Source organism: Anarrhichthys ocellatus, unplaced genomic scaffold (genome assembly GCF_004355925.1).
Source record: "Anarrhichthys ocellatus isolate YVR2014 unplaced genomic scaffold, GSC_Weel_1.0 scaffold25, whole genome shotgun sequence".
NCBI classification, from domain to species: domain Eukaryota; kingdom Metazoa; phylum Chordata; class Actinopteri; order Perciformes; family Anarhichadidae; genus Anarrhichthys; species Anarrhichthys ocellatus.
In genome coordinates, this window is record NW_022280055.1 from 3458356 (window position 1) to 3484669 (window position 26314).

Genomic DNA, 26314 nt, shown 5'->3' on the forward strand with positions numbered 1-26314 from the left:
GTGGGTGTGTATGTCCCTCAGAAGTTTCTTTGATCTTTATTTCATCTCTCCCTTTCACCTTATTCTATTTCTCTCTTGCTTTCTTTCCAGGAAGAGAAATGAATTAGAAGCAGAGACACTAGAATTCCATTTAATACCATTCAATAGAAATTGAAACGATGGTTTCAATGGTTGGAGAAGGCTAAAAGACCATGTGTTGTTTTATTCTTTACTTTTTGTAGGAAAGGTTTCTTCTTCTTTACCATTTAACCCTTGGGTTTATTTTATATTGGCTGTTAAGGCGTCGCACATCCACCACAGCTGTACTATATGTGACCAAATTAAATAATTGTCAAAACAGCCCTTTTTTAACCTTTCCTTATAACCTCATCAAAAAGAATATTAGAAAAGTATTGAGCTGGTAAACGTTCCAGATGCCACAAACTTGCCTTGCAAATTTGATGAAGGTGAAAAAATATGGAAATTACCATATTTTCTTATATGCTATGCATGCAAGATATGGAAGAAAATCAAAGACGCGTATTATTGTACAGAGTCACGTTCCTTGTGTCTGGGTTAGACCCAAGATTGGTATAAAACTCAAATAAGAGAATTCCAGAAAGACTTATCTCGGGATTTGGAGGGGGAAGCGCTCCCTAAAGAGTCCCGTCAAAATGTGTTCCTGACCCCAAACAGAACATTAAACCTAAACTCTCGCATCTTTCGTTCAAGCAGGTGCACATGTCACAGTTGACCTTTCTCAGTTTGACCTGACAATATACGGATCAATAGCTATTGATCGGCCACTAAGCATCTTAGCCTCCTGATGACTAAACATGTTAGGTCAATTAAAAATAGATCAGCTGCAGTATTAAGCAAATCAGATGCTCTCGTGCTGGTGTGTGTGTGCGGGTGTGTGTGTGTGTGTGTGTGTGTGTGTGTGTGTGTGTGTGTGTGTGTGTGAATGCAGGCAGGCGTGTGTGTTGTTATTCTCAATCTTCCTCCTCAGACTGTGCAGTGTTTTTAGATGTGCTCGCTTCACAAACATCAGAGGCTCCCTACACTGCTGATTTCTCCTCTTTAGGCTCAAAGGAACTAAGTTCCTTGCTTCCTTCTTCCTTTTAACTTTTATATTTAAAATTTTGGTTGTAAATACTTCATAAAAGTAAATTTTTTTCAATGTAGTAAGACCTCATACTGTGTATGCCATGTGTGTGATCTCTGAAAGTTAAGTCTTTACTTGAGTAGTTTTAAAAGAGAAGGGTGCCGTTAGTTTATTGTTTTTTTATAGGATTCATAAGACATCGCTATAAAATTGTTTCTTTATCCTGTTGCTTTGCGAGACATGCATATGCCATGATCTTACACTTGTGCAATCTCCCCCACACACACACACATTGGATCGGATACCTGGAGGAATCCACTGGGATCGTTCTCTTTGAGGACTTCCAGGCAGAACTCCATCATGCCGGTGGTCTGACGTAGCTTCATGGTGCAGTGGGTGATCTGGTCACGCACCACCTGAGACAAAGACACAGATCAGAGACAGTAGATGTTAAAAGTTATGTTACAGAGCAGAGCTTCTGTAATGTTGTCGATGATTTTAAACCTCGAATAGACCGTGAACCCCGAATGTGACAATTTGTTTTATGTTAAAGTGCAGAGAGAGCATTTGGTTTTATTTTGTGTTACGTGTAAAATTCCCTGACATCAGAGAATTCTGATTTTCCCGTACGTAATGGCTCAGTAACCATTAAGTCTGTACCCAAATGCAAATTGCCATCTTTGATGAGGGAGGCAGTTTGCAACAGGGGATAAATAGGTGCACTAAAAAACTTGACAGTGCCAGTTTGTTCTGGTCAGCTCTAATATCTCATCGCAAATAGGCTAATGAAAATATTTTTCACACAGCTCGGCATGACTGAATCCAAGGAGAAAATATTCTCTGGTGTCTTTGCCAACACTTAAGATATTAAATTAAAGATTCTCACAGTATCTCTGCCACCAGCTGCTGTTTGATTATCAGATGATAGAGATTCAACATCACGCCGACCGCCTCTTTTGCTTCCTTCGCTCCAATTAACCAGGATTTCTCGCCCTCGCCAAAAAGCTGCATGCCAGCACTACCAAATGGAGGTGAGCCAACACAAATAAGTAGCCTGACCAAGCAGAGGGGGCATAAGATAAAGTGCTTACTGTCCAAAGAGCAGGTAAAGGTCAAGAAACTAAAAACTGAACCCAGGCTAAAGACTTAAACGCTATGGCTTGGATTGACATTGTGTACAGTAGGTGGAAAAGGGCTGGTGCATATACTAGGAGGCCACAAAAACCTTCCCATGCCGTTCAGCAATGCCACAAAGAAAACAGGAGAATGCATAAAAGTGTGAAAGTGCAATGTGTTAATGTGTGACAAATACAGGAATTTAGCCAACACAAGAAAAAGGCCCGGATTGGCAGCAAGATGCTATATGTACTCAGAGTGTGATTAGGGAATGGGGAGCAGGTGTGCGGATCGGTGCGGATCAGGTGATTGGCACTGGCTGGAACAACAGGTGAGTCAGTGGCTGGCAGGCAAAACAGACGGCAGGACTGTATGATTCAATATTTGGAAGACATCTTTAGAAAATCCCATAGTATTCCTGGTACACTGTCCCGTTATCAGCCATCTTTGAATGTCTCACACACACACACACACACACACACACACACACACACACACAGACATCACATGCTATCTGCTGGCTGAAATCTGCAGGGAAATGAGATTTGGACGGTTGTCACAACCAGTCGTTCGAGGCTAATTGAAACGCAGTGAACTGTCACCGCCTTATTAGCCTTTTGTTTACATTTAATAATGCCTGCACCACATTTCAACTGATCAGTGGTATTTAATTATCTTAACAGATATATGTATTTAATATGAACTGAGAATGAACTTAAATATGTACGCGACAAATACAGCAACTTTTAAAAGGTTAAAGCAAGGGAAAATTAGACAGAAAACATCTAGTGATGCCTTGTGAATCCACGATAATTAATTACACCGTGAACCAATGGCCGCCTAAAGGAATCAGAGAGTTAATTAGACGGAGCCTTGGAAATTAGGCCCTCGTTTATTTGATGGTTAATGAGATCACAGTTAATTATTCACCCGTCAACTGCTGTATAAACTGAAATATGAAGAGCATGAACTGAGAGTCAACTGAAAGAGGATCAAAACAATCGAGAGCTTCAAGGTACGGAAACTGAGGGTGTGATGAAGCAAACAGCAGAAATATCGGGTGGAAACTGGTCGAATATATTTTACAGTAAACCCTAAATCTATTCTTGTGCCATGACATTTTTTTTTGGTAATGTTCAACCTCTTATATCACTGTGTGAACAGTTGCTTGAAACCCACCTGTTCACACTTGCATTTGCCAAGTTTGATTTATTTTAGTCTTTTTCTTATCTCCCATTTTTCTACTTATTATTCGTTCTATGTCTTCCTTTTCTCTTTTGTCATGAAGCACTTTTTGATGTCTGATCTAGAAAGGTGCTATATACAGTAAATAAACTTTACCCACTCATTATATCTTCATATCTTGTGTTTGTCTTTTATTCGTCTTTTGGTTTGCTTTGAGTTTCAAATAATATTCATATCTTGTGTATTGAATTAGTGATTTTTTTGGTTGTGATGTGTGAAAATAGCAAATATCACCAATAGCAAAACACAAACACACATACACACACTTAAATTATTTACCAGGAGAAAAAAAATGTGATATTCAGGTTGGATAGAACCCCGCACTTATCTCCTGTGTCAACAACATGAAGTGTGAAGCGTGAAGCCTGGGTAAATCTCAGATTTATTTCAATTTTCTCCTGTCCCGCTGAGATGTGCCGCCAGCTCCCTCCCACGTGCTCCTGACGGCTCTATCAATATGTTCCACATGCATCTGAAATGAATTTGAGGGTGTGAATACTAAAACATGTAAATGCAAACTCCGATTTGGGATACCAGACACACTGCTGACATGACTCACGGTCTCTTCATCACACTCTGAACCACGTTTCAGTTCAGGTTAGGGCAATATTTTGGGTCGTTATTGTCCATGGTGCAAGTGCACAGTCTTTACGATGGCATGGTGTTGTAGAGAAAACCATGATGGAGCGCTACAGTATTTAGTGGTGTAGAAAATGACAAAATGCAGGAAAAGACAGAAAATACAGGAAAACAAATGCTCATCATGCAATATTGCTTTAAAAGTTCATGTTCCTGCAGTCAAGAGTCAAAGTAAGAAAACCTCTCGTTTTGCATTTTCTAAAACAATTGTCAAATTTAAAGAAACAGCATAAAACTGTCAGGTGTGATCTTAAAGAAATGACAGAATTGGCTTCTGATTTCAATAACTGAGATCGGATGAAGCCTAATCTCATTCATAGTAGAACTCATACACACACTCATTTTTATGCATCAGAGAGAAGTGAATATTAATCCATCAGCCGCTGGATCATGGCTAAAACTACATTGTGTTGTGTGTGTGTGCGTGCGTGCGTGTGTGCATGCGTGTGTGTGTGTGTGTGCTTGTGTGCGTGTGCTCTTGAACATGCATCTTTGTGAGGACAAAGTTATATACCTTTAGAGTGAGGACATTTTGGAATGTGGGTATGTTTTTGAAAAGTGAGGAATTTGGGGGGAAATTTGAATATTTTACCTGGTCTGTTTGAGGGTTAAGGTATAAATTTGATTTAGGTAGGATTGGCGTTAGGTTCCCTAAGACCTCCACTGATTTAGCTTTGCACTCCTGGAACATTTCCAGATTCACGACAGACAAAATAAATCACAATTTGAGCAGCAGGAACCAGAGATATCATCGTTTTTATCCCATTTATTCTTCCTCCTTGTCAAAAGTTAGTGCCGCCATTACCCACAATGCAACTCAACCACAGACAGTTGATTTGTGAGTGTTATGCTACTAGGAGCTAGCCTCTGGTCTCAAACGGAGATGATGATAATGATTCTAGCTCCACGCCCTAAGATGTTTTTCATTTTTCCAAACTTTTAGTCTTCAGACCCAACCAACGCTGACTCAGGTGACATCACCTGAGGCAATTTATAAGACTTTTTGCAGCTCCAGCAAGAGCTACAAAAGGCTTTATACAAATTGTTTCCACATATGCAGTAGTACTTTCCAACCCCTGTACCTAAGACCCTGATGTAAAAACTTGGTGGAGTTCCCCTTTCAGGAATAGGAAGCTGAGGGCAGCCCTGCCTAACATCCTGCTACAAACAACAGTCAAGCATCCACAGCGATGGTTGAGGCGAGGCCAAATTATTATTGAAGGGGATACATTCTTTTTAATGAGGTTCTCACAGGTATATATAGATATATAGAAATATGTGCATCTAGTACAGGTTAGTAACACTGACACACACATTCCATGTTACATGACTGTTTGTTTAAATAAACAAACAAAAAAACAAAAAAACACTGCAACACTGTCATCAAAAGTGATGCTTGTAAATACTTCAAAAATGTAAAATCAGTTGAAAATGTTTCAGTTTTAGAATTTGTTACAAACAACATATACACTCCCAACGCTCAGTCTGTTCTTGGAATGAGGAAACCAAAATGTATTGCTTTTAAGGGATTAAGCCTCTGGCTTTGGTGATTTTTAGAAACATCTGCCTTTCTTTGTGTAGACACAGTCTTTAGATTTTTATTTATTTTTTATGATTTGTTGTTTTGTGTCTGACAAAAGCTGTACTGTTTCTACAAATACAGATTAAAAGGCTTTTGGAAAATAGGAGGTCAAAGAGTGAGTTCACAGTCTGAAAATATGAAGATCCACTGAAACAGATCATCTTTTCAGAGCCTGCTCCGTCCACCAGCACTATTAAATGAAAAACATTTGTGCTTTCTTGAAACTGCAGTTACATAACTCTAATAAGATGTGTCGACTTTGAAGTCGTCCAAAAACAAACACAAGCTGTGTTCAGTCTCTTAATAATATATGGAAAAGTTGTATCTGTTTTGAGTTGTGGGTTTAGTGTGACTAACTGATGAACCAAGAACTAATGTGGGAAAAAGCCTGGTTAATTATTTTTGCACCATATGACCATAAAAAACAGTTAAATATAATGAAATATTATTTTGAATTCAATTGTGATTAGAGGTTTTTTAAACTAAAGGCTCTGGAGCTCCCTACCCGAAGATCTGAGGTTTACAGAATTAGTGACATCTTTTGTTTTAAAAGCTATTGTATTAATGACAGCCCAAAATCATTCAGTGTTAGGTATTTTTTTATCAGTGCCACCATTTTTTATGTGTTTTGTTGTTTTTTTGCCGGTATTTTTAGTACCGGTACTTTCATTCATCTAATTTCATTTTATAGTGGTTGTGATTTGTTTTAATTTAGTTTTTCCTTGTAAAGAACTTTGAAACATTGTTTTAAAAGGTTCTATACAAATAAAGCTTACTTTTATCATTTTATTAAATCTTTAATTTCTTGCAAATGCAAATCAATGCTGGATGCCTGCATACAATAGAGCTTTTACCGTTAATTGTCTAATTTCTTACATGAATAGCAGCCTGTAATGTTATCAGTTAGAGAGAAACAATGTCCTAAATATGTATTTACTGTATGTAAAAGCATCTATCAGCCATCTACAGCTATTGTTCTCTTGTTCCAGCTTCGATGCAGCCTCCAGCTCTTTGCCCTCTGGCTAAATCTCAATCCCCAGCCTGCAGATAATGACAACAGCTGTCCGTGGGGCCTCCATCCAAACACCCCCCCTTCCTCCCCCGCCACCCGCCAGACGGTCAGTCAGTCGGCGGGCACGTTGAGGCTGGGCAGGCTTCCATGTGATGCACTACGACTTGGGAAAACCCCAGCGGTGGATTAACAGAGGAAAGTATTGGAAATCTTTGGGTGAGACTGAAATCATATTTTTCAGCTTCTTACTTCACTGGATGAACTCGTTATTATCTTTCAAAATTAAGATGGAGCTGGTTATTTCACACGAGATTTTTGGATTAGTGTTATGTCCGTCCTCTTCTTACTATTTTGACAGGCTGTTCTCAGACACTGTTCGTAGCCTTACCTATAAAAAGTAACGCACTGTAATTCCTATATATCCAACAAAAGCTAGATTTCAATACTATAACATCAAGTAAATCCAAATACGCTGCTCGCTTTAGGCAGGGAAAGAAGGAAGGAAGGTAAGTGTATTTCTCACTTGCCAGTGAAGAAATGAACCGATGAAGATGAGTGGGTGTTTGCAGCATTTATAGTGTGTCTTTGTACATGATGAAAGGTTCCCTGAAAGGTTGGGTGGATTTGCTGCTAAACACTGACAAAAGGATCAATCAGCCCCACCTTTAGCTTGCAATCCTTCTCCTTGGCGACTTTGGTGAGCAGTTTGGCTTTCTGTCTGGTGAGCGCCTCGATCAGAGAGTCACACTGGGCCACGAGGCAGGCTTCAAACTCCACGCCATTCTCCTGATGCAACACACAAACACACAATCAGATGGGGCAAAAAAATCACAAAGACGTCATCTGGGCAGTTTTGCCAAAAGGAAGCTAGTTTAAGGCGTCCCAAAGTCACCCTCCTTATGGGCTCTCAGGTAGAAATAATCAATAAATCAACACTGTGACCACAATAGCTGCTTTGTGTTTGTTACTGATCGGTTTATTTCCCAAAGAACATCTTGTTCCATGTTTTGTTTTCATGACACAAACATTATTGTTTAACACTATACAGTGTTACTTCAATACACAAAAAATACATCCTGCATCATATTTACCATCTGCCACTACATTCCCTCAAGACACACATTTATATCATACAGCATGAAAATACAACATACTGTTCATGCCCAAATGTAAGGACTTTCCTCATGATGCTACAATCTGGCTGTATAAAACAGCTCACAAAACTGTGTGTGTATGCACACCTGCAGGAAATGTTCACTTTATGAAGCACAGTGCACCTGGAAAAGTGTGCACTGTGTGTGTCTACGAGACGTGTGTCTACGAGTTGTTAGCAGCCCTGCAAAAGAGAGAGTTCCCCTCTAAACTGCTCAGATATTTTACTAATTGTTCTAATTGGGCAAAAAAGATTACAAAAATTAGTAGTTGTATGCACTCTCCCTGAAATAAGAAATTGATAGAAATACTTTTACTTGTAATGGGTTATTTTCACACTGCTGTCTTGATACTTTAACCCTGGTGTGTTGCACTAGATGTTGTCCTCTGAAGATGATCGACAGCATCAGTCATGAGACCACTTTGACAGTCAATGTTATTCTCTGACCTCAACTAAATGTTTATTATGTATTATTTATTATTAAGCAGTCATTTTAACCCAAACCATAATGTTTCCCTGAACCTAACCAAGTAATCTTTTTTGCCAGAAGCTGACCAAAACTTCACCATAAATGTGTCAGATCAGAAAACGTACTGTATGTCTCTGCGTGCAGTCCCATGCAAGAGTTGGCACTTAATACAAAAAAGATCCACGGGGGCATTTTCATCTCTGAGCCCACATGATGAGGAGATAAGGTTTTGGATAGTAGTGATTTCAAATCACGCATCCTCCACTCTGGGACACAGTTCAGATCTATAAGAGGATGAGTGCTGGAGGTATTTATTCCTCACGTCACTCCCACATTTTTCCTCCTCTTTATCCATCCATCTCTCTCCCTCATCTCAGACAGAGCAAAATAGTGCAAAGAGTTTGATTTTTCTATATATTTAAATGCAATCCTCTTCATTTTGCAACATGACTGTTAACGCCTCTAATGCATCCAACAAACAATCTCCCTGTCAGAATGTGTCATCCAAAGTCTACTGTGTAAGTGTTTTGGGGGTTTTATACTGTATAATGTCTAAATATTTGACTCCTATCTGTGTGTGTGTGTGTGTGTGTGTGTGTGTGTGCGTGTGTGTGTGTGTGTGTGTATGTGTGTATGTTAGTAAAAATGTGTGCATGACTGGCAGATGCAGCTGCACAGCAATGCTGTCTACAGGGAAAACTAACACATCCAAACACACATAACATAACATAACACAAATACACACACATAACATAACACACACACTCCATACTTTGGCTGATATGGTTTGTTTTAGTTCAGTGAGTCAGTGGATTTGCCTCCATGCTTCAGTGTGAGGAGTCCAAATGTGTCTCTGTGACTGATTTATTTGGAGCTTATTACCCATTACCAGCAACCCCAAAAGCAAAATGTATTTAGTCTAGAAAAAACACCAAAGCTGATGCAAATTATGCAAAAAACCTCTACATGTGGAGTATAACTGATCAGGCATGGATACTGGTTCTGGTACAATCTTACACAGCCAGACCTTCATGGGGATCCTGAGACCCAAGAAATCCTGAGGCTTTGAAACAACCACTTGCAGAAATAAACAACAAGTGTGTCCCAGTTCCACCTGCTGAACATCAGCATACTATCTGTATGCAGGCTGATGTTAATCAGGCTAATGTTAGAGGGGGAATTTGCGTCTGCCTGCCTCTTCTATTACAAAGTCCGAGTCCTAGTCCTAGTACACCAATACTTTGTCAGTGCTGAGAAAACCATTTCCATTTTTCAAGCTATCTTGACATGACATGGCATCTTCTAATCTACACTTGTACATATGGGATTGAGAGATGTGTAAGCAGTATATTTCACACAGTGGTAAATGCACAGGTGTTATGCGGCGGTGTTACCTGTATCTGCTGCAGCATGTTCTTGAGTTGAACCAGAAACTCCTTGGCATCTTTAGCTTTGTCGGAGACCCCGTTCAGGGCCTGGGAGATCTGGCACTGCAGAGACACACAGAAAGAAGTACACATAACGATTAAATTACATTTTTAAAAAAGTGGGATTTTTCGAGCAGCTTCAGTCATCTTAAATAGTTTGTAAGTATTATATTTAGTTTTATATTCTAGTAAAACGTATTCTTTAAATATTTGCCCTAGACATGGCACTACTACCGACATTTCTCTTGATATGAGGAAGATAGAATATTACATATATACACATGACCTCGAAACAATAGAATTGATCTGTCAGATATGACTGTAAGACCGTGTGGATGAGGCTGAATCAAGGCTCTTCCCTACTGTGTAACCATTGAAGCTTTGAGGCTTATTCTAAAGCGGTGGTTATGTAATCATGACCACTGGATGCTCAGATTACGTCTGATCCTAGCCTAGAGCAAAATCCTTGGGACCCCTTCTCACAGGCCGAGACTCTGCATTGTTTTAATAACACTGTATGCACTTTATAATATAGATAGGATTGTGATCTAAACTACAGTCTAGAAAACACGTCACTTGCTGTTACTCTCTTTAAAGCAACAGCAACACTTCAACACAAAGCAATATTAAACAAACTAGCAATAATTAATATAAAACAAATTCTAGACATTTGGTTCTCTGATGCTAGTTGACACGCAGCAAAGTCATCACGGTAAAGACCTCAAAATCCATAACAACATTTATACAAAAACAGGATTCATAAAACGAAAAATACCTTTTTTTAAAAATACATTTTTTAAATAAAAGCGCTATATGTCACCTCAATAAACATATATATGTATATACATACATATAAAAATATAAAATACATTTTATCTTCAATATAAGCCAAACATTTTGTAAGCCAGAGCTTTAATTGGAGTACTGAGACGAATGCGTTTGACACTCTTTGATCCTCACTAAATTGTCTCTATTTGTTTTCTCCTAAATGGAGCACTTACCCATAATTGTCTGCCTTATTTCCATTGAGTAGCATAGGGGACGTACATTTAAGATGTTAAATATTTTTACAGGCAGCTAATGTACAGGCAGCTAATGTACAATACATCTTGGTCCTGCAGCTACTAGCAAAGAAAATACTGGTGGTGCCGATCTCACTGTGGCTGTGCAAACTATAAACACAAGTTCATTCATATGTTTGACCTCCTGGATCCTTCTCTGCACATGTTAAGTCTCTCTTTAAAGTCCAATAACAACAGTAAAATAGATAATGCAACTGTGCTCTGATGACACTCTCACGTTTAGTCACTGTGTGCGTGTGCGTCAGTCACTGGTAAATAAGAAAGACAGGACAAAGGAAACACACACACTCTTACACACATGCCAAGCTGCGATGAATCGGCTCCACTGTCGCCACACCCACATTTCCAACCTGCTCCTCTTTATCTGTACACACACTCTCACACACACATAAAAAAATGAGCCATTAAATAATTCTTTATGAACCTTGTAATCATCTATTCCCTCTGCATTAGTGTAGATCATTGTACTTTTCTCCCCTGTCACCATTCCCTTGGTTTGAAAGCAAATCTCACACACATACGTGCACTGTATGCATAATCCCCTCTCCACAATAACCACTCCACCCCCACACACCACACACACACACACACACACACACACACACACACACACACACTGATCTTATCTTTGTCCATCACTCTTATGCACGTGCTCTCCGGAGTCAGGAGGAGGGACGTGTGGAGGTCATGGTTCATGAATCAACCCAACCCTTCTGTGCAGCTCCTTACTGCTCCTCACCAAGAGGCCATCTGGCCCAGCAAGCTGTCTGGCCTGTGTTTGTGTGTGTGTGTGTGTGTGTGTGTGTGTGTGTGTATGTGTGTGTGTGTGTATGTGTGTGTGTGTGTGTGTGCGTGTGTTTGCATGCCAAGATGCTAACAAGGGGATGACGGATGTGCCATACGACGGCTGTCCTGGCACATCCCCTCCTCTCTTGTTTGTCTGGTTCTACATTTATTTAACTCCACTGCTGCTCATCAGGTCAAAGTTCTGAGCTGCATCCACCCACCTGCCTGGCTGCTCCCTCATTTACTATGGTGACCTTCTTTTATTCATTCATTGATTTTCTTAACCAGCTACTTCTTTTTCATGCTGGTGGGGAGCTGGAGCAATCCCAGCATGCATTGTGTGGAAGGCGGGCTGTGAGGGGATTTTGTCAGAGCGGCCACAGTTTGTCGTTACTGAACCAGGTAAAGTCTCATTGACATTAAAGTCTCTTTTCCAAGAGAGAGCTGCATTAAAGATTGTTACAACAAATACAATACAAACAGAAGCAAAACAAGGTAGCTGTCGCACACCACAAAAGATTATAAATAATACCCAGTTAAGCTGCATGTACAGGTATAAGCCTGTCTCCTAGAACTTACTTATTACTAACTGGAACTGGAAGAAGCAAAAATGAACTAATTTCTTGATTTTAGGACTCATTCCTGCAGCACTCTATATAATATACTATACTATACTATCGCCATGTACTGCTGCAGATTTCCACCAACAATATATGATTTATTGTTTGTTGACACTTTAGAATTAGCTGAATATAAACGCTTAACGTTAATTTGCAGATATTCCGACTGTGCTGATGTGTCTTCACCAAGCCAACAAACTGCTCATGTGCTCTAATTAATTAGAGCAGCTGTTTAAATAGATTACAGAACTGACCATAAGACATCAACGGATTTAAGCTGTTTATTTGTTAACTCTGAAGAGGCCACGTCTCCATCATCACAGTTATACAATTATATTTGCTTTCAATTCATCTCTCAATAGGTTTTCCTTATCCCACAAACCAATGCTAGGAAGTTGCTCCTTACAAATACAACTACTGGCTTGTTGTTGACTTATTCTTTCTTTTGCTAATGTAGATTAAGGGGTCTAAATGTTCAACATAACTTGTTTTGGATTGAATGTTATTTACTTTTATTGAAAAGAAAAATAATATTCTAAGCTGATTTTAAAAAATGTTTTTAAAGCAAGAAAATAATGCATAACAAATTTGGAAGAATCCATTTTTAGAGGTTTTATAACAACACCACTTCATAAGACACCTCTTCGTCAAAGACCTGGACATTGTCTTCACAATGTCCAGGTCTAACTTTGGTTACACGATGCGTTGACCTACAGTAGACCCCAGCAAAACTGTGTATAACAGTGTAGAAATGTGACAAGTCTGCCCTGCAGGGAGAGGACCGGCCACTGAAGAGATTCGGAACGAAAGAGAAACACGGAAACATGAGAAAATCATCCAAATGAAAAGGAAATTGAAAGTGCACAACAACAGGAGATGATAAGAAATGGAATTCATCTCAGCGAGGATCGTCGCACCTGCAGAACAGAACTGTACATTAGGAAATCCAATTTCTATCCTCCTTTGTTTCTTTTGTTCCTCTCCCCTTGACCTTTTTCATCTTTCGCTACTCCTCCGAACGGGAGTGTCATTTTTCTTTTACCCGCTGTCAGCACCCTTCAGCACTCCTCTCAGAGACAAGTGCTATTATCTCATTATCTTATTATAGGAGCGATGGAGGACCATTTATTCAGTCTGTGACATTCAGAGAGACCAGTGACATTACAGCTGTATTGGTTCACTGATAAATTCAGCTCAACAGATAGCAGGATGCAGGGGAGGACGCAGCCAAACGGATTCAGGAGATCACAATGAAACGGCGGCAAACTGGAGAACGGGAAGGAGGGTTCTGAACTTCCAGCTAGTTTGACTTCTGGACCTGTCAGTGCAGATTTTAGCCTCGTAAACAGTGTAAAAATATGGAATCATGGTTGCAATTATTATTGGTAAATGGCCACTGGCAACGACTGACTACAACACACCCCTAAAATAACAACCCTGTCTCCCATTAATTATCTTTATATACTATTAAATGCCAAATACTTTATGGATGAAAGCCAGCAGATATCCGAGCCAAGACTTCCTTTTACTGCTCATTGTTTACAGTCCGCTTCGCAACTTATTATGCGAGAAAGGAGTTAGAGTTGAAGGACAATGTGTATGACGCGATTGTTTCACAAGTAGCCAGTTTAAAAGCTCATTTTAAACCAATCAAAATCATCGTCAGACGATAGGCGGTGGGTTACAAGATTGCATTTCGGCCAATGTGTTCTCCCTCTTTTGCTCTCCACACGGACTGTTTACCTGCATTAAACCAAAGTCTGCTCAAACATAATTATTAGTCACTACTACTCGGACTACAGCCGGAAACCAGAACACTTCCGATGCCAAAATCTTGACCTGTTGACTACAAACTCTACATGGGAATGCAGAATCTCTTTCTCGAGATTAAAAAACAGGAAATACATCCAATTGAAATGAATGATGGTGCTGCTGTGACCACACTTTAAGAAGCAGTTCTCAGACAAATTAAAACTTTGTGTAATAAATCACACAGGAAAAGGTAATAAGTATTAAGCTAATACAGTTGGAATGAAGGGATTTCATGTCTTGTCATGAGCCTGTCGAGGCCTGTGGCAAAATGCATTGTTCGCAGTTGAGTCCTGCTGTCGAGAACCTAAGAAGGCGCGTGTCAGTTTTTAAATTAACTTTATTAAAATATCATGTTTACATCTGAAAAAAGACTGCATATACTTTCTTAAAAAAAAGACCTGCATGCTCCAATGTGAATCATTACATGTGCTGAAAAAAGTAAACTTTTTAATTTCCAGTTAATGTTCAGTCACCTTTGGAAACTCTGCTCATGTTGTGGAGAAGCAGTTGTGGTGATTAATCTCAGAGAGAAGATGGGGGGGTCACTGTGACCCTCAGGAGAACAATAGGCAGCTCTTATGTGTTTGGCTGTCAGCCGGGGAATGGTGGATGGTGGTGTTGACCTTGTCAGAATGAAACCCACGGGACATGGTGAGGACCAGGCGGAGGAGGGGCTGAACCCCTCATTTACCTCTACTTACCCTTTTATTTCTTCTCATTTGCATTCACAAGCCTTTACGTCCTCCTCTGTTTTCATTTACCATCTCTCGCTCTTTCTCAGTACTTGGTTCTGATATGTTTTCACATTTTTAAACCCAACCATCTCCCGATGGCGTATTTGGTAATAAATAATGTTCTACTTGTGTGAATCAGTAGAGCACAAATCACCTCTTCTCCTTCCCTTATAAAGCTCTGCACCATGATCACTAATTTGTGATGAAGAAAGCAGAATAGAATGAATCCACTTCTCCCAAAAGAAAACTGACTTCCTTGAGCAGAAACATAAAGCGTAGTAAATTAACGTGCACATTTGGTTAAAATGCTGCTGGGGTCCTTCAAGATCCATTGCAACACGGAAATAATAATCATACCACATGAAGATCCAAAGAGAATAAGTGGCAGCTTGCAGGGTGAATTTGGCTACAACCGAGAGCCGGTTTCTGATACATCACAGGAGATGCAGCTGCCTTCACAATCTCCACTCTGTGCGTCATGGTGCACACTCAGAGTTCACAGTCAATCATTTAACACTTTAACACTATATCTACTTCCAAAAATGTTGTTTTCCTTTCATGTTTTTAGTTGTTTTATCTAAACCTAAATTATATGATCATCTGTAAAAAGCATTGATATGCTTTAGAAAAAGGGTCTGCTCATGTGCTGGTAAAAACAAACACACAGAACACAGGCACTGTTTGCACCATCATGGGAACGTACATCTCACCCTTTTAAACAAAGGAAGATAGTAACCATGTTTATAAATTGTTGTCATAGAATCACCTCTAATTTAAAAAAGAATCTATGTAGTAATGATCAAATTTACAATAGATACTGTATGTAATCAACCAACTGTATCTTCTTCATCACATCACAGGTACTCTCCAATGACCAATTATCTATATATATATATATATATATATATATATATATACCATTTATAGAAACCAGAACAACCAGTATGTCCCTCTCTCAGTCTAGCCAGCCAGCTGTGTTACAGTATTAGTGTTTCACATCTGGTGGAGGTCAAAACCAATCTCCTTTCCCCTTCCTCCTCTTCATCCTCTCATCCACCATCACCCAGCCTCCCAATCCTCTGCTGTTCTGCTACACAGCCATTTTAAGGCTGATACAATATCCTTCAGCCCAACCAAAACAAGAATCAGCCGAGCCACAGCAAAAAGAAAATAATACCCAAATATCAGGAAAGACAAATCCACAATGAACGAATAAATATTTCAGGATTGCTCAGTTTTGGTCTTGTGCAGTCAAGTAGTCATAGTGGCCATATGTACTATATTTAAGCAGCAAAATGTGCTTTCAATTTCATATGATGCTGAAAGGGCCATATGACTGGGACGGGCTAATATGTGGGAGTAACAGTGGATATGTATATTTCTATGCGGCTTTAAAAACAAGATTATAGTGTCATTCCACCTGACTTAATACATATTAATCCACAGGAGAATGCAAACTAATAATGTTAAAAATGACTTGCACAAAAGCCACAAGGCTACAGCCATGCTAGCAGCTCTGTTAGACTGCACCTAGGGACAGCGGTTCTTTGAGCTAAATGCTAGCGTCAGCATGCTAACATGCGCGCAATAACAAGGTTGAAACGCTGATGTTTGGCAGGTATAATGTTCACCATTCTCACAATCTTATGTAGCACGTTAGCATGGTAACATTTGTTAAATTGCACAAAACACACAGTACGGCTGAGACTGATGGGAACTTCGCTAGCTTGCCAGGTATTTGATGATAAGTCCTTATTGTCTGATTTTAAAGTAATCCATCCAGTAGTTGTTGAGATATTTCAATCTGGAGCAAAGGGGTGGACCGACGGACCAACATGGTCCTACCTAGAGCTGCACCACTAGCGTGACTAACAAACCAACTTGACCAAAGTGTTTTGCAAATGTTGCAAACCGTAACCCAGAAAACCAACATGTGGAGCAGAAGTTATTCTCCATACAGAGCAGAAAGCCTTGATTCCCTTTTTAGACTGCTATTTGAAGCATTTTAACCATCTATATGTAAACCATCAATATTCATAGGATGTGGTTCGGTGCTCTAACGTGTCCGGTGCAGCTGTGCAAAAGCCTGCTTCACCTTCACAAGTCAGCATCTTTTACATACTCACAAACTTTTGAACTGAGTGTGCCTGAATGTCGTGGACTAAAACATTACTAATACATCACTGTACAATGTGAAGCTCAAGTTCAACTTTATGTTCCTTCATTTATCAATTTATCAAAAGCAAGTCCCTGCAGAGAGAGAAAAAGCAACACCAAATGCTTCCACTTCTTCTTCCTTCTCACGATGATGAGATCTGTCACAGTTTGCCACCCAACCAGAACACAACGCTGTCACATCCTTTGCAGAGGAATAGGTTCCTCCCGAGTCGTCTTAGATTAACCGTGGCTCCAGCCAGAGCTGTCTGAATGAGCTCCAGGAGGAAGCATCGTTTTATCACCCTGACTTTTCCGCGTGGGTGTTAGCTTCTGAGGAGAGAGCGGCGAGGCAACAAAAGGGCTGCAGAGCAAAGAAGAACAGCCCCTCTAATCAATAATTGATCAGGGCATCTTCCATATTAATAAATAAAGAGGGTAGGTAGATCGCCATGGGCGTAATTGTCATATAACAAGTGCAAATTAGGTTTGTTGAAGATGATGAATTACAGACTATCACGGGAGACAGTTGATTTTTCTGTTAGGATTTCATAATGCTTCTCTTCACTGTTACACTACAGCAAATGTTACAGAAGCTGGCACACACACATAATACTCATCTATAAGCATGTAATCTGACGTTTAATCTATTGGCCTTCCCAATGAATTAGCAGCTGCTTGTAACCATGGTAACGAAGCTCATTGTTCTATTATAGGATGTCCACAGAAACTCTTCTCAGAGGTCTGGCATCAGCACTCATTCTGCTACCAGAAATAGATCACAAACGCACTCTCTCTCTCTCTCTCTCTCTCTCTCTCTCTCTGACACACACACACACACACACACACTATACTGGGTTAACAACAGCAACACACACATTCTTTCTGCAGGGTCTGTCTGCTTGTGTTACAGCCAGAAGAGAGGAAGTGTAAAGTGTGCATTAACCTACATTCAATGAACAAGTCCAGCAGCACAGCCTTGAGTTACTCTGTGTGTGTGCGTGTGTGTGTGCATGCGTGTGTGTGTGTGTGTGTGTGTGTTTGTTGGTGCTATGTAGCCCACTCATGACATTGTGATGAACACATTAAAGGCACACAAGCTGCCATGTGAGGACATAAATCCGGTCACAACAAGGTTAACCATGTATTTTCGGGTTAAGTCTTGGTTTTAGGGTTGAGTTCCTACAACCTCTTAAAAGAGTTCTGCATATATTTAAAATTGCGCTTCTATAACACTGTTGGACTTGCGATGGACAGTTTTGTTTTTTTCCAATATTGAAAAAAAATAACGTCTAGAATTATTGTGTTTTTCATTCCATGCATTGTTCTTCGCAGCACTGTGCTACATTTTGGTCTTTTGTTTCTGTGTGTGTTGCTGGGCCTGAGGTAACAGGCGAGTAAGGCTGACCTGTCATGGTCGGCGTGCTGCCATCTGGAATGAGGTTAGTCAGGCACAGTCAGTCGGCACAGTTCGGCACTCGCTATTAATTGCCTCAGTAACAGCGTCTCTGGGAGATGAAAGCACCTATTTTTGCTGATAAAATTGTAATAATTCCTTGTAATGCAGCCCGAGGCGCTGAATTCAATTTCAAAGGAGATATTGGATATTACATACTCCTGGTTACACTGACAAAATAAGAACAGTGTCTTCATCTTGTGCTCTTATCAAGACATGATATGAACTGACCAGTTATTTTTTCTAATATCATTAAAACTGAAACATGTTCAGACTGTCTCTTAAAATGACCATACTCTATCTACTCTATCTGTAGGAAATAGGAGCTGATGGAGATGGTTATTACTGTAGCATGAGTCACTTTCCAAAGCTGTAGTCTGAGTGAGATCAGAAGCTGCTTCTCTGCTTTTAAATCACAACCATCCTCCTACTGAGTCTGGCTTTAAAGGAGATAAAAGCACGAGTAGATTTACAAATCACAGGCAACGCAAAAGCACTACTCTTCTCTCGGGATGGGAATTGATAACATGTTTGACAGTTTTCTGTGTGGAAAGAAAGTAGGCCTACACAAGTTCAGCTGTTTTATTATGTCTGAGTCTGAACACAGTGTAGAACGTCTGCCTGATAACATTTGAATATGTTGAAATGGCATATTCATGGCCTACTTTATCGCACTCAAAGTTCATTTTCATATTTGAATATCTGTTTATTACTATTCAAATATATATTAAAATTTAGAATATGCTTCGACAGCCCTGGCCTGCCAGCGTGATTCTGTGATGTTATACGTAAATGCATAGATGTATTATAGAAATATTCAATACTTCATAGCAGTAGCCACATAAAAGCTCCATGAACAGAAATAAACCGCATCACAGAAAACGGGCCGCAGGCAGCTCAGACGGTAACATGCTTGTCAAAATGTTTTGTCAGAGTCCCTGCGGACGAGAAAACAAGCGAGAGACAATGTTTACTGTTAATATTAAATGATTTAACATGAGAGGAAGTGACAAACATGACACATTTAGGAGCCACTGTGGAGACGGGACAGACTATACAATATTATCTCTGTCTTGATAATTCACCTTCTTTCCTCATGATTGAACTGTGTCACAAATGTCAAGTCGGTGAACCTGGAGAGTGTTCCCCGGGATAAACAATAGTTGGTACTAACCAGCCTTCCTTCCACACCAACTGTGTTGATAGTGACTCATGTTACTATACCAGAACAAATCCAAATCATCTGCCCACTGACCATCTGGGTTTCTCTCTTTCTCTCTACTTCAACACTTGGTGGATGGCCCATTTTTAAAGAATCAGTTACGTTCTTCAGGATCTTTAGTGCTAATTTTCCACTTGCATGGTTTTTTATTCCTCCTTAACATCGTACAAAACAACAAAACAACAAACTAAATCTAAATGTGAGAACCGACTACAGCAGCTTTGTTTCACCGTCTCAAGCGGAAGACAACAACAGTTTAGGTTTAGAGAAGTACAAATCCCAGAAGAACAACATGAAAATAAATCAGCTGGGAAGTTTGTGGAGAGACGTGACTCTAAGTGGCCTCCTGTCGGAGCAGCTCAAAATACCGAGGAAGCAATTAAACTTGGGTGCTGAATAGAGATCCCACATCATTCCTCGCTCAGTAGTAATGGTCTAATCTTTGAGGCACCGCACCGTCATTCTAAAACGCCGTCAGGGCAAAGGAGAAGACAGACTAACATCTAAGGAAAGAGGATCTATTTTGGGAAAGGCAGGAGAGGCAGATGTGTTGAATGTTATATTGTTTAACCTGCCAAGTTAAAGGTGTTTGGAAGCAACAGAGCGCATGGGTTTGTAAAATTCAGGAGGATGTGAAAGGTTTTTTATGAGAAAGTGAGGTTCAGACGTATCCAACAGTTGAACACACTGGAGCAACCCTGTCTCTTAGGAATTATGGAAACATCATTTCTGCTTTCACGCTGTGGCTCGTGCTTCAAGTCACTTTTGACAATTTAAATATTCAACCAAGACCACAATCTTTCCCTAATCTTAATAGAGTGTTTTGAGTGGCTAAACATACCATTTAATAAAAACTCTACCAATAGAGAGTGCTGTTTCGGGGACTGTTCTGACCCAACAACAATTAAGATTGCAGGAAACACTAATGGCTATTTTCAGTTAATTTCTTCATCATGATAATGGCACAAAACATTAGTTCACAAATGACATTACTGTTGTCCAGCACAAATGTTTCGGCATAGATTTCAATATGCCAAACGTCCCATTTCAAATCTAAAATTATCTGAAGATGACGGTGCAAACACTGAAACACGCGCAGCAGGAGAACCAGCAACTCTGCATTTGTGCTTTTTAATATTTATCTCGGAGCAGTGCCAGAGCCAGCTGCTCTTTACTGGACTGAGCTGGCTCACACATATACACACATACACACATGTGTGTATGTGTGTGTGATTTAAATAGACAGTGTGTTTTCTGCTTGACTGATCAGAGGAAACTGGATCAGTGCTTCTTCCTCTGCATTCCCCCAGCGAAGGTTGATCCACATACTTATGCCTCGCGAATGAGCGTGTGCGCTAATGAACTGTGTGTGTGTGTGTGTGTGTGTGTGTAGGCTTATTTGAGTGACTCTGAGTGTGGAGTGGGATAGTCACCCCTGGGCTGCTCCATGATGTACTAGTGTTTGATTCGCAACAAATACAATGATGATCCAACTCCCTTGATATATCTCTGTACTTTAGTGGATTCTCAAAAGGACTTGTAAAGCATAAAACACACACACTCAGAAATGCTGCAAAACATTGCCTACATGTCTTATTATTAGGGATGTAACAATTCACTCAAAGAATACACGGTAGTAGGTTGATGCACGGTAAGTGGAATCAAAGTTCACAAGCGCACGCTCCGTCTGGACACATTTAGCCGTACGCTGTTCGCAACATATGCAGAGGTTAGCGCAACAAGCTGATAAGTCAAACTTAGCGAAGGTAGAACAAACTGAAACACTCCTCGTAATACACAAAGTTATATTTTGTATTTTCAATTTCATAGCATAAGAAAAAAAAAATAGTTTAGAAGCCTATTGTAGCCTTTTGGGAAAGTGTTTGTTAGGTTTCCGTGCAGTGTAATACAAAAGTGTTTGAAATGTCCCTTATTTTCATGATGACAATAGTTGGCCTAAGTTGCCAGTGGGCAAAATGCTAGCTCAGTCCTCAGAAAAAGGATTTTGAAGAAGAAGATGCATTGTGATTTCAAACAATAGAAGAATGAGAAGGAGATAATGAAGGAAAAGGATGCTAACGAGATGCAGCAATACCCCACTTCAACAGAATGATCAAAAAAAGGAAGAGCGTGCTGCCCACCAAAGTAAAAGAGGGGGGGAGGAGAGAGAGTAAATAAGAAAGAAACAGGGATGGGGAGGTAAAGGGAGGCAGACATATAGAAGGTGAATGAGTGAAAGCCAGAGAAGAAGGCGAAAGAGGCTGAAACGTGTGACGGATAAATGACTGGAGGCTTCCAATCACACAGACAGAGAGATTAGTCCCGATGACCCACTTAGCAGGAGACAGACAAAAATGTCTTTTAATTTACACTTATGAAGTCTGGGCGTGATGATGTTGATGGCCTTATGAAAGGCTGTATTAAACACAGGAAGTAGTCTGGGCCTGTACAGAGTCCTGCAGCTTGTTAAATGCTGGTAATAGTAGTATTGATTTTCCTTTAAGCCCTTTTTGATTCCTGCCCATGGGGCCTTTTTTTCCCAGTATAATTATTTGTATAATTATTCATAAGGAATATGGTAATGTTATTGTTAAAATGCTACACATACCACCCCTTACGCAATCAACTCTGGGTTGTGAATTCTTCAAATTTAAAATTTCAACAGCAAAGTCAGGTCCCACTGTAACCTGAGAGGAGTGACCTGAGTTGACCCCATCCACACGGCACACTTTTAAATTAATGAAAGACTCATTCAAAAATAAATTAAACCATCAATCACTTCAATCATCCTTTAATGACACAGGCGGGTGATTTTTGGCAGGCAGAGGGGGGAGAGTGGAGAAAGGATGAGCTTGTAAAACACAGGGTTTTCGCCTAATTGTGTTCCAGTAGAATGCAGTGAATGAACAATGTTTATTCAAATGAATAAAAGCCAGATCCAGAGAGCTGCTTTTTAAACAACACTCATTCAACTCAAATTTGTGTTCTGTTCATCATCAGATTTCCATAACCCTTTAACAAAACATATATAATGTATAACGTTGGAGAAATCAGACTTCTGAGGCAGAGTAAGCAGACTTAAAGACACTAGAGTTAAACAACCAGCTCAATTTTTGATCATCTGTATACCGCGTGATATTTCAGGGTTTTGTCGAGCCATTTTATGGAAAATTTACGCTTTCAAATCTTCATAGTATGCACAATATAAAAGAAAATGGGACGCACACACAGCTCAATCGGTTTACCCCCTGAATGGGTTTTAATCTGCCCACATCAACAGCTTGAGGGAGAATACCAGTGTCAACTGTGCTGCTAACGCTTTTTGGCTTCTATAAAAGCTAAATATAGAACATGTGATTCAGGGCCACACTTTTGTTAAATAGGTAGTGGGTGAGCACTAAGATCTTTTACGTAAGTAAAAGTACAAGTACCACAATGATAAAATACTCCATTACAAGTAAAAGTCCTTCATTCTACTTGAGAAAAAACTGAATAGCAGCAAATCAATTTAAAGCATCAACAGTAAAAAGGACTCACTATGAAAAATGGCGTGTTAATAAAGTGTTATTTATCGGATTTGTATATTTGGAATATCATTTCCCATCAATGAGAGCAATGTAAAACTTTATATACTATTGGCATATTGAACTGATCATATCAAGTGACCATAGCGATTAAATAAATGCGGTGGAGTAAAAACATACGTCCTTGAAACAAAGTATTTTAAAACCATATTTGTTCAAACTTGAATAAAAACCTAGTTTTTCTTTTTCTTTTTTTTTGCCTGAGGAAATACATCAAACTCTGCTTCCCACACTGCAGTCACTACTGACATTTCACACACACACACACACACACACATGCCCACACACATGCAGTACATGTGAGCCAGTAGTGCATGAAATAGCAACACAACGCTGACATAATCAAGGAATGACTCATATTGCACACACATGAGGGTTTTACGCCTCCAGTAATTATTTCCCTTTGTGAAGTCAGGGCTCTCTGATTTACAATTTGCTCCATATGCAGTAAACTCAACACAGCACTGCAATGTGTGTGGGGGGGGGGACTAACATTTCCACCTCATAGCATCCTCTCACTCCCTTTGCTTTGACATTTTTCAAGAGAATTTACAGTAGTTTGCACAATTTGAAATAGCCAACACAAATATGAATGCACATAAGATGAGGAAGCAGTTGGTTTGAAGGCATGTATGTCGGTAGCTATAATAACTAACAAATTACTAACTATAACAACATATAACATAGCAACAGTTAAAAATCAAGATTTATGATTGACACATCAGGCAATAAACAGTGTGTTCGTGTAGGTGTATTTCTGCATACAAATGTCCCTGGCAGTGTGTGTGTAGCCTAAGTGTGTGTGCATGAGAGAGAGAGAGAGAGAGAGAGAGAGAGAGAGAGAGAGAGAGAGAGAGAGAGAGAGAGAGAGATACTGTGTGCAATAGTGTGTGTAAGCCTTTGGGAATGGACTTCAGCCAATTCACAGTTGTGGCTTTAAAAGCCATTTAGGCCTGTTGGCTTATAATGTTTATGAGACAGAGAGAGAGGGAAAGAGAGAGTGCGTGCGTGCGTGCGTGTGTGTGTGTGTGTGTGTGTGCGTGCGTGTGTGTGTGTGCGTGCGTGTGTGTGTGTGTGTGTGTGTGTGTGTGTGTGTGTGTGTGTGTGTTCGCTCACCTTGTGTTGTTTCCACATCATGGGCAGCGTTTTGACGTCGTGTTTGGCGTGTTTCCCCTCCTCCAAACACTTCATACACACCGGAACCTTGCAGCTGTAGCAGTACATGCTGAAGTTTTCCGCTTCGTGGTCCACGCAGGTCGCCGGTTTCCGCGCGGTAGCGGGCGGCAGCGGACCGCCGCTGCCTCCTCCGCTTGCCGCACCTCCTCCCGCCGCTCGGTTCGGCGGCGGCACCAAGCGGTGCTTGGCGAGCGGACCGCGGGACGGGTGGCATCGCTGCTGGCAGGCGTGACAGTAGTAGACGTCGCACTGCTCGCACATAACCGTTGCGTCCACCGGGTTGCGGTCGCACAGCTGGCACTTCACCGCTGTAGAAGATGAAGAAGAAGAAGAAGAAGAAGAAGAAGAAGAAGAAGAAGAAGAAGAAGAAGAAGAGGAGGAAGAGGAGGCGGAGGAGCGGCGGTTCTGCTGGTACCGCGTCACGATGGCCTCGAGCAGCCGGTTCCGAGGGAAACCCCGGAGCCCCCGTTCATCCAGGGAGACGCTCCGGTGGCACAGCGGGCAGGTGAGGGAGCAGTGTCGGTGGTGGTTGGCCGGTGGAAACACCCGCACCCCGTTTGGAGACTTGAGCTGGCACGGCGTGTAGGAGCCGTATCCGCTGTCCGTCTCGCTGTACAGGCTCATCTTGTCCATGTCCAGGTAGTCGTAGTCAGAGCTGCCCGAGGCTCGGCTCTGCACCGGGGTCTCCCCCTCCGGGGTCTGGACGGTGATGTTCCGAGCACAGGCCAGGCAGACATTGTGTGAGCACGGCAGGAGGATGGGGTCCTTGAAGAGAGAACCGCAAACGGGGCATTTTAACTCTTCCTCCATCGCTCCCGTCTGTTTCGGTGGACCGGGGGAGGGAGAAGCAGCTTCAATGAAAACACTCCAGCACCGACTGACACGGACAGCTCCCTAAGCGGCTCTGCGCATGCGCAAAGGGGGCGGGGATTGTGGTTTGAGTTGATTGATCGAGTTAATTTATTGGCTCTGAATCACTACAGATCTCCTGATTGTCATGGTTATTACGTATTTTGTCTTTTATTATAATCATCATTATTGTATATTAAAGTATATTATTTTTGTACGATTGTAATTGTCTGAATTTATTTATCTCAATGCAGTCCCTGATTTCTTTAAATCCTGGTTCAACCATGTAAACCACTTTGTGCTGTCAATAAAGGTTATTATGGAGATTTAAAAAAAATCTAAGAAACATGAACAGTGAACATTAAAGAAAATCATCATATATCTTGTGTACTTTGTGATTTAATGTTTATGTTTATGCTCAACATTTTACACATATTCTTTCTTTCTTTCTTAAAAAATACAGGATTTGAAGTACAATAACATTGGTAATTGTTGTACTTCATAAAAACAAGTACTCCTTGACTTAGTTACAAGTACTAATACCACGGTGTAAAAATACAAAAAAATTGGATGGTTTAATCTAGATTCTAGAACAATGCATCACACTTAATAAACTGACCATATGTTTTGAATTCAAAAATAAAATGTGCAAAGTAACTATTACTATAGTCATATAGTCACTTTTATGGACTAAAAGTATACCACTACGAAGTAGTATCAGATTCAAATTAGGTAACTTATGTGCAGTACTTCTTCCCCACTGTAGGTCTGTTTACAACTCCTACAGCCTGTTAACTATTAATCAAAAATAAGATTTAGATTTATGTTAGTCAAGTCCTTTATCTAAAACTACCACATACAGATAAAACAAACAAACACAAAACTGTGAATATTAACGAATGAATGTTGAGATCCTGGATACCAGAGAAGACACATGTTCAGACTGTATGGGGATTGTATGTCTGTTCGATCCTGTAACCTTCTGTGTTGTGTGACATTAGCTTTCTGTGTTAGCTAAATGTTGAATTGACCAGACAGCAGCCGTGACTGAAGTCCCTCAGGGTGCTGCATTAATGCCATCCACTGGACAGCTCTTGCATCCCTGTTAGCGT

At 40.4% G+C, this 26314-nt stretch overlaps 1 protein-coding gene across 3 annotated transcripts in view; it reads right to left on the reverse strand.

Annotated features, from left to right (window-relative positions):
- trim67 (tripartite motif containing 67) overlaps nt 1–25243 on the reverse strand; it is a 39430-nt gene extending 14187 nt beyond the window's left edge. For 2 of the 3 annotated variants that reach the window (XM_031861439.1, XM_031861441.1), the window contains exons 1-4: nt 24294–25243; nt 9695–9790; nt 7342–7464; nt 1390–1500 (exon numbers count right to left, since the gene is read on the reverse strand). In XM_031861439.1, coding sequence (XP_031717299.1) covers nt 1390–1500; nt 7342–7464; nt 9695–9790; nt 24294–25163 — 1200 coding nt within the window. In that variant the 5' untranslated portion in view covers nt 25164–25243. The remainder of the gene's footprint in view (nt 1–1389; nt 1501–7341; nt 7465–9694; nt 9791–24293) is intronic. The other variant, XM_031861440.1, reaches the window with a different exon arrangement.
- Between the last annotated feature and the right edge of the window lie 1071 nt (nt 25244–26314).